The 18,694-nt window shown below is 36.7% G+C and overlaps 1 protein-coding gene across 4 annotated transcripts in view; it reads left to right on the plus strand.

Annotated features, from left to right (window-relative positions):
• SLC7A6 (solute carrier family 7 member 6) overlaps positions 1-17,450 on the plus strand; it is a 30,963-nt gene extending 13,513 nt beyond the window's left edge. For all 4 annotated transcript variants that reach the window (XM_013105286.5, XM_027466865.3, XM_027466864.2 and 1 more), the window contains exons 5-10: positions 1,713-1,836; positions 12,496-12,599; positions 13,608-13,704; positions 14,435-14,584; positions 15,296-15,479; positions 16,577-17,450. In XM_013105286.5, coding sequence (XP_012960740.2) covers positions 1,713-1,836; positions 12,496-12,599; positions 13,608-13,704; positions 14,435-14,584; positions 15,296-15,479; positions 16,577-16,671 — 754 coding nt within the window. In that variant the 3' untranslated portion in view covers positions 16,672-17,450. The remainder of the gene's footprint in view (positions 1-1,712; positions 1,837-12,495; positions 12,600-13,607; positions 13,705-14,434; positions 14,585-15,295; positions 15,480-16,576) is intronic.
• The last annotated feature ends 1,244 nt before the right edge of the window (positions 17,451-18,694 follow it).

The raw sequence follows: 18,694 nt of genomic DNA on the forward strand, positions 1-18,694 counted from the left end.
ATTTAACCAGTACAGTTGTCTATTAAAAAGATAAAATTCAAGTATTTTTCACTCCAAAAATAGCAATTTTTAGTCAGACTGAATTTCAGGTTGATGGTGTTCCCTCTGATTGCCGTGTAAAGGTTTGTTGTACTTGTAATCAGAAGATATATGTATGTGTTGTTTGCATCAGTCATTTAGTCCTTAAAATGTTTGCTTGTTTGTTTTCTCTGCAGAAAGGGCTTCCCATTCCCATTTGCTATTTATAAGAATTAGTTCCTTACACAACCTTCATTCTTCGTAACAGTGAAGTTCAAATTCCAGCTTTCTACGTTACTCTTGTATTTTTGGGAATAATGAGATATTCCAGACTTCGGTGGAAATATTTTCAAAACCACCACTTTCTCCCATTGATCCATAGTCTCCTCATGCTTGTCCTGTCAAAGCTGTAATCCACAGGTTAAATCTGAAATTGTCCAGAACTCCCTATTACAAATTTACAGGTTTATTTGTTGGGGGTGATGGTGGTGGTGATAGGGGGAGGAGGACTTTACTGTTTCCACAGAAAAAATTGATGGCTTTTCCATGAGGAAAAACTGAACGGGCAGTGATCTTCAGCCTGGGAAAGAGATTAATTGGGGGAAGAGGAGCATGATAGAGGTATTTAGAACAAACAAAAGCAAGCAAAACAAGAGAGGCACAGAGAAAGTATGAAAAAAAATCACCCCAACCCATCCCACACAAACTGAAGCTGTTGTGTGAAGCTAGCAAGGGCCAGGTTCAAAAGAAAGGGAAGTGGTTTTTCATACAAGGGAGGAGTGAGCATGCAGGAAGAGACCAGATGGCTTTTTGGAAGAGAAATTCAAACAAATTTAAGCAAAAGTTTAAAGTATGTTCTTTCAAGAACTCTCATTTCTCAGGAAATATCTGGGTGTTCTCAGAGATTTGCCTGTGATTTATAAACTCCCAGCTTTGGATTAAACCTTACCTATTTACAGCTAAAGTTTGGTTTTCACATCACTCTGTAGTTTGTTTTTTTTTTTTTATATTACTAGCAAACATAGAAAAATATACCACATGTAGAGATTCACAACACTGCAGCAATTTTGGATCTCAGCCTTCTGCAGATAATGATAGAATCATTTAGGTCGGAGAAGACCTTCAAGATCATTAACTAACCATTCACCGGACACTACAAGTCCACTGCTAAACCATGTACCTTTGCACCAATAATAAGCATCCCAATTCATTTATTTTCTGTTGTGATGAGTGCAGATGAGGTGATCATGGTTATGCTCTGATTTTAGGTCAAGAGCAGCATTCTCCAGGGTGAATAAGGGCAGAGGCTTGAAGCTCTGAGCCTTTGTGTTCTGTGGTGCTATGGTGATTAACAGTATAGGAAATAATGTAAGGCATGTGAATCTGAAGGCAATAGTCACTGATCTGGAAACTCTGAAGACAGGGCCTTGAAGAGCATTTATTTAGAATCCCCTTTTACAGATAACTTAGGTTTAGAGTTATTGCAATAGATTTCTATTTTGTTCTGGTATTCTGTATTAGAATTTCCAGTTTTGAAAGAAACCCAAGCCTTCCCGAGATACCTATTTTGAAATCTTTATTCTGTCTTCGTATATTTCATCTCTGAGATAAAGGAAGCAAGTAAATAAGGCAGTTCTATTATTAATGGATATTTTTCCTGGGTTGTGGGTTTTCTTTTCTTACGTGTTTTACAGGAACTTGCCGCTGGCCATTGCAGTGTCTATGCCAATTGTGACTGTTATCTACATCATGACCAATGTTGCTTACTATACAGTGCTGGATGTTCGAGCTGTTCTTTCTAGTGATGCTGTGGCAGTGGTAAGTTGAGCATGTAGCATTTTGCTATATAATTCACTTTTCCTATTTTAGAGATGTGTTCCTCAAAGAGGAACAAAGCAGGGAAAAAATCCTTAATTTCTTATAGTACTTCACCAAATACAGAAGAACAGAGACTCACCATAAATAATTTAATCTTAAATAGAAAAGTAGCTAATGAAATTATATATAATAATAATGTATTATCAGATTTATTAAAATAGCACAGATATGACTTGTTAGATTGTTTGCATAATACATTAACTAAACTTGTGCACTTAGAGCTGATTATAAATTAGACTTACTAGTGTGTAATAGTTGACTCTGTTCCTTCATGCTACAGTATTTGGTAAGTTCAGTGTTCTGTTGAGGTAGTCATTGGTGTGATGCATATCTATAGAGAGATATGTTGCATCTTAGCTATGACAAAATTTAGCTTTCTGTCCCCTATTCAGCAACTTACATCAGTCTTCCTAACAATATATTAACTCCAACAACTTGAAGTATTTTTAAATGCATTATTTTTTATATGCACTGAGAGTTCAAATCCAGTTAAAATACATAACCTTCTTAAAACAAAAGCTGGTCAAAATATGCATAATGCTTAAAGTTAGTCAGTAAACAAAAGTGAAGTTTTTTGTTGTTGTTTTTTGTGCCTTTTTTTTCCCTGTAGCTTAATTGGATGGTTCTGATTACTATATCATTTAGATTTGAGACACAGAATCTCTTCCTCTTTTTGGTTATTTAAATTGGAGGAAAAGAAGTAGCTTTCTTCCCGTTTAGATTTCCAATTGGCTTCTAAAATTTAAGGAACCAAGCAATGAACAGAGAGAGTTAAATACATCAAAATGAAGGAAATCTCCATTCTGTTCCAGGAAAGGTTTGCTATGATAAAAACTGGCTTAGCCAATCAATGAAGTCTTTTTTTCAAGTATTTAGGCAGATGAATCAGCAAGAACACTTATTTGACTTTCTTTCAAACTAGATAAATATTTGTATTTAACATAAGCTTTCAAAATAGTGTATGGTAAATGTGAGCTGTAACTTGTTATTCGAAAAGTAATTATGCAGATGTTTATTTCAAAGTGTATTGAAAGTAAATATACATTTTAATTCTTGGCCTCTTTTTAGCTGGAACATGGAAATGCGAAGTTGTCATTATGTTGTTGAAAGCTTGATAAAACACTTCAGAATTAAACACAAGAAGACAAGGATGGAAAATATTTTAATTTTGAATCAGCATATGCAGTGGGGTCTGCAGGAATATGTATTTCTGTAGTAGGCTATGGTATCCCATGTGTATTACCTTCAAATGACTCACAATGGTATTTTTAATTCTTGTCCAGACAAAACTAAAAGACAGTACAAAGTCTGTTGTCCATTTTGACTTCTGGAAAGCAATACACTATTGTTTTTTCTAGCAGGCTTGGAAAACACTTTCCTTTGACAGCAGTGACATTCTCCAGTCCAGCCTATCCCCCAGGAGTACACTGTGCCTACTCCACAGCTCCTGGCTGTTCTCATCACAGGTGTACATGGCCATTTGGTGAAGGGGATCAGGCAGACTGGTTCACCTTGGGATTTGGGGGAAGTAATTCACTCAGGGTCCTGTATAGTCTTTGTGGTGGTACTGCAGCATGTGTTGCACTGCAGCAGGCACGGGTACCTGGATAAAGAAGGGATCAGGGATGCCTGAACCTTACTATACAGGTGAAACCCAAGCCAAATCTTGTATGATTTTATCTATACTTCACTTAGTTATTTGATGTGGTTCTGGATTGAAGGTATGTATTTAGTTGTGTGTGTATACATTTCTTTGTAATTTTACATGAAACTGCAACACGCAGAACTGGACAGATCAGGTCTTTCTCTCTCATGGGATGTAAAGAAAGGCCTAGCTGCAACATAAATCCTTAGCCAATGTAACTGCTTGCAGTAATACTGGCTGAACAGGATGTGAATGAGAAAATGCTTGAGATTCCCGGGGTTTTTAGGGGGTTTATGTCTGGTTTAATTTTAATGGAACTTAATAATCAACTTTAGAAGTCTAACATTATGCTTTTTCACTAGATTTCAGGATTGTCAAAAACTTGTACTTCAAAGTTTAGCTAACATTCTCTGTAACGGTGTTCTTGCCAAGCCATTATCAGCTGTCAGACAACGTTTTGCTGAGTGCTACTGCTTATAACCATTTTAGGATGAAAAGGTGGAAGGTCAGCTGAAGATTATTACTTGACACATGACTCATTAAAAAAATCCTTCTTGTTGCTGATAAGAATTTAATTGTCCAGTTTTAAGAAACCAGCTTTAAGCTTGATCTACTAATATGTTAGCAATTAATGTGGCTCTCTGGAAGGACTGTAGTAGGGTACAGCAGTTGATGCTGATGATCTGACGTGCACGTTATATATAATACACACATATATATACATGGTAGACAAATACAGTAGGTATGCTCTGGGAGTGTACTGTCCAATTTAGCCTGTTCTAACAGGGAACTTCCCCTTAGCTCTGAGATTGCTGAACAGCATGAACAATAAAGCGTAAGTGGCAGTAACTAGGAGAATTGCTGCACAAGTGCACTTGTGGTCCAATTGAAAACACTCATGTAATGCAATGCATGTATAGTTTTCTAGTAAATAGAGAAGGAGAATAAAAAAGGTAATAGTCTGTAATAGTCTGAATGTGAAAACCCTCCTATAATGCAGAAATTGAAAAATCTTCATGGTAGAGAAGTTCCTCTGAGGGGTGGAAGAGAATTGTATCCTCAGTGGAATCTTTTGTGAGACTTCCACCACAAGACTGTGGTCAACATCTGAATGAAGAAGAGACAAGAATTAAGCCAGCCCAAAAAGTAACCTGGTGAAAATGAGCTGCTTTGGTCTGCTCACATATTCTACGTGCAATTTGTGATAGGGACTTCTGAAATTTCCTTATTGATTTCTTAGAAGATGAAAATTACAATAATGAATTTTTAAAGAAACAAAGCAGTAATGTTGCTGCATCTCAGAGCCCTTTGTGCACTAAAGCAGCAGCTAAATTTAATCTCTGCCGGTGTCTATTTTGGGAAGGAGTGGCTTTCTCCTGTTCATTTCAGGCAAGTAGCTTTGAGCTGGAAAGAGGGCCTGGGGGGGAGCAGCATGCCATTTCCAAGTGAGGAGAGGAAAAGTTGTAAGTAAAAGAAATATTAGCAGTACTGTATCTTTGCACATCACCTTGCATACTGTTTTTCTTAGTGGCTGAAAGGTGAAAAAGATCTCAACAAGGGTTTATATGAAACTTAAGTGCTGATGTCCTTCCTTCAGTTCAGTATTAGCTTCACTTCTCGTATAACCCCACTGTCAGGACTATGAAACTGTTTCTTAAGTGCTGTTTTTTATTTTGTTGAAATAATTGAAGTAATGCAGCAACAGCTAGCTTAGAAATTCTGCAAATGCTCTTCAGTCATTCACTGATCATGTAAAACTCACTTCCTTTCCCATAGATTCCTTCAGTGTTTTACAGTTCTCACTGCTGTTTTTCTTCTGCATGCAAACCATCGCAACCCTTGCTGTTAAGTTTTATGGGTGTGAAGCAGTTACTTTGTAGCACCAACACTTTACCAAAAAAAAAAAAAAAAAAAGCACAACTTGTTTTCAGCTTCCGCTGTCCCCGAACAAGTATTTTTTGCATCTGAGAGTGCCCTCATGTTTGTGAAGTCAGCAGCTGGCTCCACAAGCACTTGATCTTTCTTGGTTACTTTGTCTTCCAGCAGGAAAGAGCATACTAGCTGTTAATGCATAGCCTGTTACCTGCTTCCTGTGTGTGGTCACGTTTTTTTGTTTTTTTTTTTTTGTCTAGTTGGTTGAAGTCATTCAATGGTTAATACTTGGCAGCTTGCTTTTGCTCAGAAAAGCTAAAAATGCTTTCTGATGGAAGCAAGCAGTTGGTTGCCCTCCATAGCTGGCTGTCATCTTTCCTGGAGCTGTATGTACAGCTTTGTCTGTAGATTTGGGATAAAGATGACCACTTAAGCAGCTTTGAATCTCATCTTACACGTCCAGCATTGATGAATCCAATTTACCCTGGTGTGCTCATATTCTAGAAGAGCCTAGCTCTGGTTAGGCATGCTCTCCCCTCCAGTGATACAAGAATGTGGGAGTCCGTGTGTCTTAGCTGTTTTATGCTTCTTTGGTGTATAGTTGTACAAATTATGAAACACTTTACTTCTAACTGAATTCAGCCAAAAATTCTTAAGTTACTCTTAGAGCTTTGGATATTGCTTGTCATTCTTCATCTGCCAGTCACTGGCTTCTTTCCTGAACAGGGAAATCCGCTTGTCTTCGCCTGCCGGTATCACGTCTACCTTCTCTTGCTGCACTGACACCTCCTAGTAGAGTTTCTTTGGATGAAATATACGTTCTGTACCTTAAAATGCCCAAACTCTTCATTAGAGACAGGCAGGTACTTTTGGACTAGGGCTGTTGAGTACAATTCATTTGCCTTCTTTTTCTTGTAGCTAGCCATAATTCATTACCAATGCAGCACTTTTGCTGCCAAGTGTGGTACGAGTTCTCTGGCTTTGGAGGTCAAGCTGGAAAGTTGAGCCAGAACTTGGAAGAGTGCTGCATAATATTTTCAATACGAGAAAAGCAAGGGACTTTTTTGGAAAGTGTTGAAACCTTATTCTACAGCTAGCTAGTAAACAAACACACAAACAAAAAGGGCGCAGAACAGGATAAACACCAGGGTAGGTTTAGGTCAAGTATCTTCGGCACTACCATGAAGACACAAACTAAATTTCTACTGTTGGAGCTGGCAGGGGTATTCTTAACGTGGGCCATACAGAAGAGACATCTTTATACATCCAGTATACTTGTAATATATTAATGCAATGAATAGTGATGGTTTCTGCTACCATATGATTGGATTGAGTGACCTGAAGATGGAGAGAGTTTCATGTTGGACCTTGCACTGCACTAGTACACTTTTCTCCCTGTAAGGAAAGGCATTGCCAATAATACAAGGAGATAATTTTGCCTGTTTGAATAAATCAATCAACAGAATAGCAGATGAAACAAGAATTACAGAAGACCTGAACAGTTTTCTTACACTGCTTTCTATTTCACCTTTACAATTTTCTGGCTCTGTTTTCAGTTGATGTTTACCCTCTGTCCTGTCTTTAATATATGTGACATTAAATCTTATTTGGTCAAAATAAACATATGTCATACAGTGTCTTGATGAATGGGAGCTATGGTAGTAGAAGAAACTTCATGTACTCACTAGCTTTTTTGCTTGTGCAGCTCCATGATTGCCATAAATCCTTCTGTCTTTGTTTCCTTTAGGAAGTAGCTCCTTAAAGGCCTGAGAAGCTTAAAGGGGAAGAAAAAACAAAAAAAACAGGCTGTAGTTCAGACTGACAGATCTTCTTGTAATGTAGGAATGTTTTTATACTTCAGAGAAATTAATTGCACTTCCTAAATACTAGTGAGATTGCTCTCATATCATAATCTCTTTACCACTTTATATGTCTTTCAGTGTAAGAATGTTGTAGAACTGAAACTGGAAAAGCTCATGTGTGTGATAGGATCTTGAAATGAACTATTTAAAGAGGCTCTGTGGATGACTTCCTAATCAAAATACATCCTAATCTTTGGGCATAGCTTTGTTTAAGTTTATGGCTCACGTTACAGTACATTCTCTTTGCATTTATGCATCTGATCAATACTGGTTGTCTGCTTTGCCAGCATTGTTTGCAGTTCCATATGCTCTCAGTGTAGTCTGACATTTTTCACATGCCTCTACATTCACTTTTTATGTGCAGCAAGTGTGATGAAAGAGTTCTCATCTTGTGGTTCCTAAAATAAATGTGGGTCTTTCTGATTGTCTGGTATGCCTGAATTACTCGGTGTGAGATGTATCCTGTGTATTTTGTTGTGGCAGCTCTTCATATGGGATAATTCCTGCTGCATTTAGTTCAACGTATTCATACAAAACTGTTGCCTGGATATTTAAAAGAACAGAAAGTGTTCTTACACATTCTTGTTCATTCACAAAGTACCAGCTGGTGATCATGAGATCAAACTAAGCCAGGACAAAAACAAAAATGTAGTTAAATTAGTCATTCATGTCTTGAAACAAAGCTGTCATTCAGTTTTTGATCCTTCTTCTGGGAGTAATGTAACATTTAGTTGTGGAGAAAGAAGGGCAGTTCAGCTGAGAAGTGCAAGGCTGGAAGCTCCTGATGTCTTCCGTAACTGTTCCCCATTGATGGTTTGGAAATAAATCAGAACGGAGGGAAATGATTCCAGGTGCATGTCTTTCTACAGTGTGCGTGTATATGTGTGTATCTTACGTGTCCAGTGGATGGGAGGGCATAAAAGGACTTAAAATTGCAAGTGCTGTATAAGCCACTGAATTCTTTTACTGTTTCCTAGCTATTAGAAGCAGTTGTAGTTCAAGTCTGGACTACAGGACTTGACAGACTGTAGCAGAGATGACAATTTAATCTCTTAATCCTTCTTGCTCTTTAGACTTTCTCAGAAGAAACCTGAGAAGAAATCCATCCCCCTAGTGGTGGCTTTCTCCTGTTATGGTGGACTAAATGCTTCTGCTATAGCTGCCTCCAGGTAGGCTCCTCTGTCATCCTCTGCATACCCCTGCAAATGCTCCATTCTTTCCCCTGTTGCCAGATGATTTGTTTTTATAAATGCACTTCACTGCTCCCAGAAGTAGTGGTAGTTAAAGTGGAATTGGTCAGGTGCTTAGGTCAGAGCCCAGGTCTAGCTTGTTTGTGGAGGATTCGTGGTTGTACAATTACAGTTTGAACAGAAGGCAGCCACTAACTCTTCTCCCTCCCCTTTTATTTTCTCTTGGTACAGTGCACGAGGTATATGCTTGATAACTTGACTTGCTTTTTATATTTTTCTCTGCCCTTCTTTCTTATGCTAGATAACCCTCTGACACATGCACACTTGAATGCTTATCGTGGCCACTTTTACTTACACTTCAGTAACACTTCCTGTAAAAGAAATATTAGAGCATAGCCTTGGAGAAGACATTTCTTCACATCTGTCAAAACGAGAGTTTTGGAGGATTTACTAATATGGACTCTGAAGGATAAAAGTGTGTTTTTTGTCTTAATCGTAATACAAGAACCTGGCTGATTTTTTTTTATTTTTTACTCTGGAAGTGAGGGTGAAACCCAGTTAGAAAACACTTGCACAAAGGCTTTGGGTCAATACTTGTCATATGAAGCTAGGTAATGTCACTAGAAAGTTTAACTGAACTTCAGGTACCTTTCAACTGTTAACTTTGTTTTGCTGAAAGATCATTTTGCAGACAGGTCTACCAAACTGAACTTAATAGATCATTCCAAATCAAAATACTGTTATGTTGTATCTTACTAGGGTAAAGTTAAGCTCTTGAAGTTAATGCTGCACCCTTTGCTCTCTCAGGAATCCTGACTACAGGATTAGAAAGCACACCAGAAATGACAGTGTTTGGTAAAGGCTCTTACTAGGTTACTCTGTCTTTCAAAGGGCTGAGTGGTACAGATCTAGGAAAATGAATTATTGTTGTATTTGAGCAGGATCAGTAGTGTTACGCATCTTAGAGTCACAGGCCTGCATCCAGAATACATTGAATCTATAACATCTTCATCTGTATGTAATTTGTGGAAGTGATACCATGGCTTTGCCTTAACTCTTTCTATATTTTACTGCTCACATGACTGATTTCTGTTTTTCAGGATGAGTGGAACATTAGCATATCTTAGATATATGTGATAGGATGGAAATGGGCGTTGAGTTAGTTTCAATCTGGCATTCCGCAGGGGCCCATTATTAGATGTTTCAAAAGGAATTGGAAAATGGTTACAGAAAACAAACACAAACCTGTCCTATGGGGAAGAAGATTCTCCAAATGACATGCTAGCTAATTTGCATCTTGCAGCATAAGATTAAATCCGTGTATTTCCCTTCTCTTCTATAACTTTGAGCTGTTAATATTACTTATCTAAACGCTTATTGTTTAAGAAACCTTACTAAACATCTTAATTCTCTAACTTCTTGTTCAGTGAGTTCTGTATCATAGCTTTGCGTTTGTAAAGAAATCCTCTGAGAGTTTTAAGTTTGGTGTCTAATTTCACTTGCTGTTTGGCTTTGGAAATGAGACACTCCAGGCTTAAATCATCTTTTAAAATTTATAACAGTTGTCTACTAGAACTTTCATCTTGTCTTCGCTTTTACTTGTTCTGGAAAAGTCATAATTCTTTCCCTGGGTCATTACAAATTGTATTCTGCTTTGGGTGATGAGTTTCCTCAAAGCTGCATTTAGATGTGATAAAGATCTTAAAGCACTGTGAGTTCTGGTAAATGTTCTTGAGCAGCAAAAATCTTTTATATACAGTAATGTAAATTATTCATTGCTTTTTCAGTTTCAATGGACTGAAAATGGATCATCCATGGTACATAAAACACATTTCTTATGGCATGCTCTTTTTTGCCAATTTGATATTCTGCTTAAACACAAAACAGAATTTTTACATGGTTTAGTTCTTTTATACTTTTCTCCTATTAGTTTTTATAACTAACGTGGGTGTTTGTGTGTGCACATTTTTTTCCCTCCCACCCTGTGTTGATGCTTCATTTTGCAGGAACCTTTACTAACACGTAGAAAGAAAGAGCTTAAAAGATGCAGTTTAGTAAGAATCAGGGTGACTAACAGAGTTGATGTGTTACTTTTGAACCTTTTAGTAAGATTCCCATTGAAGTAATTATACACTTTTCTGCTCTGTATCTTAGCATCAGGAAATCCCATCTGCTGTTGCTCAGGCTCAACTAACTTACACAAAAGGATGCAATAAATTTTGCTTTTTAACATAGATTATGTTGTACAGCTAAGCACAGTTGGATAGTGAGCCTTAACCCGGATTATGTGCTGGACAAAGTACTTTGTCAACCCAGAATGGGAAACCAGCCATGATTTGTATTATGTCAAAAAAATTTTCCACGTTTTATGATTTAAAGATTGAAGCTATATCCAGGGTTTTGCCTCATAAAAATCAATCACTCATTTCCTGAAAAAATCAATTAAAATTCGTGTAGGCTTTATTGAACCTACAAACATTCAGAAATTAGAGCACAATGCACTGCTTTTGGTGATCTTCTTCCTGGAGTAGTTAAATCAAAATTTGGCTGCTGTTAAGGCCATTCTACAAACAAGGGCCAGCTCTCAATGTTAATCCACTTTGATTGAACTTCATAAAAGTTATGATGAAGACTGGTAGTTAAAAGGGGAAGTCAAGGGGGAGGTAGTTCAAAATATCAGGGTATTGAAAACTGATTTAAAGATTTTGTAGTAGAAAAGACAGACCTACGGAAAGCTGAAAGAGCTTAGATGCTTTTTGTGTCTGATTATCTTGAAAATGGTGAAGCAAGAGAAAGCTCAGAAAGTGATTTAGAGAAAGGTCCATAAAACATTCAGATGATTAAGATGTAAAATGTTTATTCTGTGTTTTCCAATACCCACAAAATCTTTGTAACAAAATTTTTGTAGTTTCTGTGGATACCACTTACACACAAGTAATACTTCCTGCTTCTATAAATAACAATTTTGTGCTAATGCAGACATGATACTTGTGCTACCATGACTGTTAGTTTACACCAGTAAAAGAAACTGTAGAAGTAACGAGTGTTAGTAGGTAGGATTGGGACAGGAAGGCTTCTGCCAGCATCCTCTGAATGCAGCACAAGCAGATTTCTGCTTAACTTCAAGCTTGGAAAAGGTACACTGCTCAGACTGAGATAAGTTTTTGAATAGCTGTCAGTCTTCAAGTATTAAAACTTCTTGATTTATTATTATTTTTTTTTTTTTCAAACATTTTACTTGGTATTCTAAGAGTCTATCCTTTTTTTTCTACACAGGAACAGAATTGACCAGTACCTTGCAAATTATTATCCATTTACATTTTTAAACAATTAATGGTATTCAATTACTCTTATCCCTTGCTGTGAAACATTGAGGCTCCTGACTTCTTGTTTTCAGAACTCTTGTCGTGGGAGGTCACGCCACAGCTGGTGTACAGTATTGTCTAGGAACACTAACAAATGACTGCCTGAAAAAAAGCTTCCTCTGTCAGTTGCCATGTTGTCAGGCTAGAGCCCAGAGGCTCTGCTGGTGGAGCTAAAGGGCAAAAAGGACTTGCTTTGGAAGTTAGAAAAGAAGGAAAATAGAATACATTGCTAGTGTAGTGTCCATAAATGGTGGGTGTGATAGTGGCTGTGGTTATTATCTGCATTACGGCACTTTCTTTTTGGATATGTAATGATATTTTTATCATTTAGTCTTTGTAGTCAATATTTATGAATTCAAGTGTAACATACTATGTTACACGTAATGAAATGTAATGGGATTGGTAAGAAAATTCTAAAAACAATTTGTCTTTTGTGAGAATTATTTTGTGAGCAGAAAATGTGAGTCTAGGCACTTGGGTTTAGAAGCCTGCTCTTGTTTAGAATCAATAAATAATTAGAAATGCTGTGTGCTGCTTTGTGCTGCATATCCCCACTATGTTTTAATTTTTCCATATAAACTTACTACAAAAATTTTGATATCATTGTTTTGCATAAGCTTTGTTGCAGTTATTTTCATGTGTGTTTTTCTTTTTCCTTTCATCAGACATTTGCTGACGAGGTATTTGGCATCTTCAGTTGGACAATTCCCATTGCTGTAGCCTTTTCTTGTTTCGGTGGACTTAATGCTTCAATTCTAGCATCATCAAGGTATCATCCTGTTTAAAAATTGTTCATAAGTGTACTTAAGTGTTAGTATTACGGTCATCTGTTAGGAGAGAGGCAAAAGCACTTCTGTATCTGAACCTATAACAAATAGCCATACTAAAATAACAGATCTAAATAAACCTCATCCTAAATACTGCCTTACTTCCCCAAAACTGTCCTAGCTGCATGCAAAATACAATTAAAGATAAAATGAATGTTGTCTGTCTTGTGAGTCTTCACGCCTTCTGATTATTTGGATTGAGTTACCGTCTATTTTAGTTGATACAATAATTATAGCAAGTTCTTGTTTTAATGCATTTACTTAGAACTTAATTGTGAATCATAAGCTTTATTTTCTCCAAGTACAAAGTTTTAAAAGCTGCTGCTATTAAGCTTCAGTCAAAAAAAAAAAAATCAGAATATGGTATAGAACCTTTCCTCTGAGCATTGATTAGAGACCTGACTAGTGGAAATTATAAGTAGGTTTATTCAGCCGTGCTTCCTGTTCATTGAATGTATGCACAGTGTCTCTACTGAGAACAAAAATGAATGTGATCTGGTGAACTAGGCGATACAGAACAAGTTACAGTTGATAACAAAATTGTAAGTGCTTGTTCTTTGAGCATATGGCAATTTCTTCTGGTTGTTGTTGAAAACTGTCACTGAAAGCTGCAATGTTTCCAGTACTAGCTTTTAGATATTTTTTTTATATTGATAGAAATGTATTTCAGTTGCTGTAGAAGTTTTCTATTTTGCCCATAGGGTTGTTTTCTAAAGAATAGTTGTTAACAGCATGTTTCTAAAAGCTTATATGTCTTCTAAATGGTTGTAGTAAAGTATATCTTTGTAGAGTCTTGAATCCATGTTCTAGTTTAAAGGATCTTCAAAGGATCAAAATCCAGTGATATAAACAGTTATTCTGACAGGTAGTGTTTTGTTTTGTTTTGTTTTGTTTTTAAATGCATTCTCTTTCACCTGTGGCATCAACGTCTGCTTTGCAATTTTTTTCAGGCTATTTTTTGTAGGATCTCGAGAAGGTCACCTTCCTGATCTGTTGTCTATGATCCACATAGAGAGGTTTACACCTGTGCCAGCACTGCTTTTCAATGTAAGTTATTTTTCCTTTTCTTTTAGGCTGTCCAGATGTGACTATATGAATTATTTAAAGGAAAACTTTAAAGAGGCTGGAAGGAGGTAGTAGAGGAAATTCTGTTTAAAACATAGAAGAGTCTCCAAAGAGTTTCGTTGGCTGAATTCATGAACACCCACCTATGGAAACAACCTGCTACACTCCTAACAATAAAGAAAGTTGAAGCTGAATTAAGATGATTGAATTATTCTATTGGGCTACTGCTGTGTAAGATCGGTTATCAGACTTCTGTTTCCTCTAAGTTAAATGCAGATTAAAACAATTCATAAAATCTGTATATGGTTTCTGTATGCTAAATAAAATTAGTATGGTGGCACTATGAATAGTTAAAATCCAGCTATTATATAAACTTGCATACTGACACAAACCCTTAATGGATATTGAAGAATTACTAAAGACTTAACTAAAGGAAATTATTTCTTATTGCCAAATTGTAAGAAGCATTATGCTTGTACTCCTGTCTCCATGGGAAGTATCAGTAAATCTCTACAGTGGAAGTAGTTGTTTAGTTGATAACATAAGAACTTCAGATTTACTATTATCAGGGTGAGTTCTGAGAGAGTGAATTTTGAGATTGGCAAAAAGTTACACCAAACCACCAGGGAGTAAAAGATGGTGTTGCTGTAATGAAAAAAGCCACATAAACAGTAAATTTGTTGTTCATCGCAGTCATGTTCTTTTCTGACAGTGTGCTATGACCCTTATTTACCTGGCTGTGGAAGATGTCTTCAAGCTTATTAATTACTTCAGTTTCAGTTACTGGTTTTTTGTTGGTCTGTCTATTGCTGGCCAATTATATCTACGGTGGAAGGAACCAGACCGACCCAGACCTCTTAAGGTAAAATTTACTTAATACATTACTTAAAATCCCTCTTCCCTACAATTAACTACCTGAAATCTGGACCATACGTGTTATTCCTGAAGCTTACAAATTGATAAGGACATAAAACATGGCTTCCATTCCATGGTGTCCCATGAAAGCTAGTTTGTGTACTAGATGAGAAGACGTGAGTATTATAATAGCATATTCCTTTTTTTTAATGTGAGTTTAGTGAGCTCTCTGTCAACTAGGGAGCTCAATAGGTTAACATAGTAGTGAACTTTTTTTTTTTTTGGATTAGAAATCTGAAGTTAGGAATGCTTATGTTAATTCTGTTACAGTAGAACACATTTAGCTCTGCTGGTGTTTTCAGTTCAATATCTTATCCTCTTATCACTTTCTCTTACTTTAAGTGGATAAGCTTCATGAAAATGTCATTCATGTTTCCTGAGATTAATTGGATTTGTCTAAAAACACTTCATTCTGCTACAGTTTCTTTCAACATGGCAGACCTACCATATTTCACTGGTCTTGTAATTTTTAGTAGTAGTTCTATTGAAGAGTAATTCTACTATTCTTACAGAACTAAATAGTCAGATGCATAAGAAAACGAGCAGATAACTTCACAAATTGGGGTTCAGAGAGAAGAGGCTGTAATTCTCACCAGAATATATGCAACTGTAGAAAATCAGTCTCTCAGTAACATTTTGTTCTTTTTTTTTTCTCCAGCTGAGTGTGGTTTTCCCCATAATATTCTGTATATGTTCAGTATTTCTGGTGGTAGTGCCACTCTATAGTGACACCATAAATTCATTGATTGGAATTGCCATCGCTTTATCTGGAATTCCAGTCTTTTTCTTGGGAGTCTATTTACCTGCATCAAGGAGACCTCAGTTTATCAACAAGATTTTAGGTAAGTCTGTTTGAAGATGTAGATGTTGTTTAAAAAAAAAAAAAAAAGCTGAAAATAAGGTGATTCTGGTTTTTGGTGGAAAGGATTGTGGTGGACTGAACACTGCAGCAGCAGTCAGTAGCTAAGCACCCACAGAGCCACTCATTCATTCCCTACCTGTCCACCCCCAGCAAGATGGGGGAAAGGATAGGAAGAACAGAAGTGAGAAAACTAACTGGTTGTCACCAACACTATTTTAGCCATGCATCCAAAGCACTTGCACCATATGGGCTGCTGTGAAGAATATTAACTGTATCCCAGGAAGACCCAGTGGAAGGGCGTACTGATTTTATACATGCCTATGCACCCAATTTTTATTCACTATATATTTAAAATACTACTTGCTTTCTACAGATATTGTCCTATTTTTTTTCTACATTTCTCTCTAGACTAGCAGCTGAAAAGTCTTTTTCTTAACCAAGGTTGATCTTTGTAAAAGGGCCAGGCATTCTTGGCAATGCAAGTGAGCTGTCTTACTGTACTGAATCAGCTGTTTGAATTTAGATCTTATGTCAGTCACAGGTTGAATTTTCCTTCCATTGAATGTCCACAGCTAAATTATCCATTTCTCCCTAGCAGTGTACTGTTGTCATCATTGCTGAGAAAACCCTGCTAAGGGATGTGGAAACGAAGATTTATAGCATAATCTTAGAATGCAACAGGATGTGGTGCTGTAGCAGTTAGTGAATATATAAATACACAGTAATATTGTCATTACTGTGTGCTATTTCAAGTTCTTGTGGTTTTAATTTTTTTTTTATTCTACCAATTCTACACTCTTAGTTACGGAGAAAAAGGATTTTCCTTCAGTTATTTGGCAGAGCTTTTGGGAGGAAAAACACCCTAGGCAAGAGATCAGCAAAATTACCAGAACAGCTTTAAACATTGTTTAAAAATACCGAGTGGAAAATATTTTCTGTGCTAATTTTTCTGGTTAGTGTTTCCCGTAATAGAAGTGAGCCAGCAGTCTTGACAATTAACTTTTGTTAGTCAGATATATTTTGTGTAAGTTGAGGGAAGTGGTTATTTTTCTGATTTATCTTTGATTTCCTATACAGGTACAGTCACGCGAAACATGCAGCTGCTCTGTTGCTGTGTTTTAACAGAGATGGACACAAATGAAGAAAAGAAACTAGAAATCAAATCTAACTAAAATCTCATAGCCATTATAAGAACAGGAGGGAGGCTAAAGCAATTACAACAAGAAAGGGAAGAGAATGGAACCGGAGAAAACATGAAAACTATTTCCAGTGGTCTTTCAGAAATACTGAAAGTGTACTTACTTGCAATTGGATTCCTGCATAGATCTTGTCCTCACGTCATCCTCCTCAACTGTGGCATATTTTCATGGCCTGTTTTCATTAGATAATTACCTGCTCATTTCAAGCACACAAGCTATGCGTCAATACTGTTCGTTCTGAATTTTCTTCAGAATTGGTAGTACAATGGTAAGAGCTAATGGATCAAATCAGATGTCTGCAGAACCAGACAGTAATGCATTTTTAAGTTAAACTGAAAACCACTTTGAGGCAAAAGACTGAAGGCTGTTTCCAACTTAATTCTGATGGTTGTTTGCATGAAATGATTTGCTGTGCTCAGTTCTTATCCCAGAAGACAACTGGTCACAACCCCCATAATTTGTCATTAGTAGCAGAAAAATTAATAAAGTTATGCTACATTATTTAAAGACTTTCTCCCTTGAAGAGGAACATATTATTTCTATATGCTTCATAGAAATGTAGTATGTGTCTCTGGCAAGGACTTAATCAACAAAGCACCTTTCACAATATCTGGATTCCTTGGCACTGAAGATTTGATTTAGGATTTAATGATTATGCGCTAATTCTTTCCTGCTATCTTGTTAGTACTTGGTCATCCTCTGACAGTTTACATAAGTTTCAAAAATTAAAATGTTCGGTCTGAAGCTTGTAAGCATTTGTTTGTCAACTGTTTCAGTGAACACAGCAGTATTTCTTCAACAGGCAGAAACTTTCCTTTCTGAATTTGCTTTTTACTAGAAAATGACATCCATAAACTCACAGAACAAACCACTTTTTTTCTCCTTCAGCAGAAGTAGTGATCCGTGGCAGCACTTCTATCCTGAAAGCTAAGTAGCAGGGAGAGAAGATAACAATAAAACCAAGAATAAATAATATTGCCATATGGACTGATGCTAATAAGCAGTATTTGGAATTCCAAAGCTGTAATGCTAACAGCAGGACACTGATACTGAATTTTAGTGTAGCAAAAGGTAACATGAAGCCAGCCTCTTTGGCCCACAAAGCAAGAAAACACTCAACTTCAACTTCAAAAGCATTCCTTGGATTTTTAACTTAATTCAGAATGTTGATCTCAGCTGAGCTTAGTTTAATGTAGGGCAGTTAGTAAATGTGTGCATTTAAGGTGAACTAAATCTCATAACCACAAGATTATGGCTGAATCCATGCATGCTTTAAGTGCTGCATGTTTGCATTGTTCATTTGAATAACAGAGTAGTTGAAATCTTGTACTGACTTCTCGACCAAGGTTATCTTGAACAGAAAACTGCAGATAATTGAAAGTTGCAGAAGATGTTAAAAATTGACACATAATGGAGTCTTGAGCTATGCTTATGAAGCAGCGTTGGAATTTAATTGTTAAATGTGAGCCGAGGAGTTGTGCATAGTTGGAACATAAACATGTAAGGACTTCTTGCTATTTAATATAAGCATTCAGCTATTCTACTGTAGCTTTTTAGCCTTGCATATAACTAGAGTTAATTCAAAGTAACTAGGTTGAGACATCTGTCCAGGGAGCAGCATAGCTTTAACAGGCTAGGGTTGGGGTATAGGTTGATAGTCATAGTAACCTTCCTGACAAGAAAAAAACCAAACTTGCCTCCACTACCTTGACATCACCAGCCAGAATTAATTGACCTTAAAGTCCCGGCTACAACCTACAGCTCATGACAGATGTTAATTTAACATGCTATTAGCCATTTATTACAGACTTAAGTAGGAGGGTGCTGAAATAGTTTTAGTGCCTCAATGGGTAACTGTCAGGGCAGGGGGATCCTTCTTGCAGAAGTGACTCAATACTGGAGGAGAGATTCAGTATTGTAAGAGTCCTCAAATATTTAAAGATCAGCCAGATGGACAAGTTACATTTTTATACACTCTGCATGTAAAGTTACAAAG

The sequence above is a fragment of the Anas platyrhynchos genome, chromosome 12 (genome assembly GCF_047663525.1).
Source record: "Anas platyrhynchos isolate ZD024472 breed Pekin duck chromosome 12, IASCAAS_PekinDuck_T2T, whole genome shotgun sequence".
Lineage (NCBI taxonomy): Eukaryota > Metazoa > Chordata > Aves > Anseriformes > Anatidae > Anas > Anas platyrhynchos.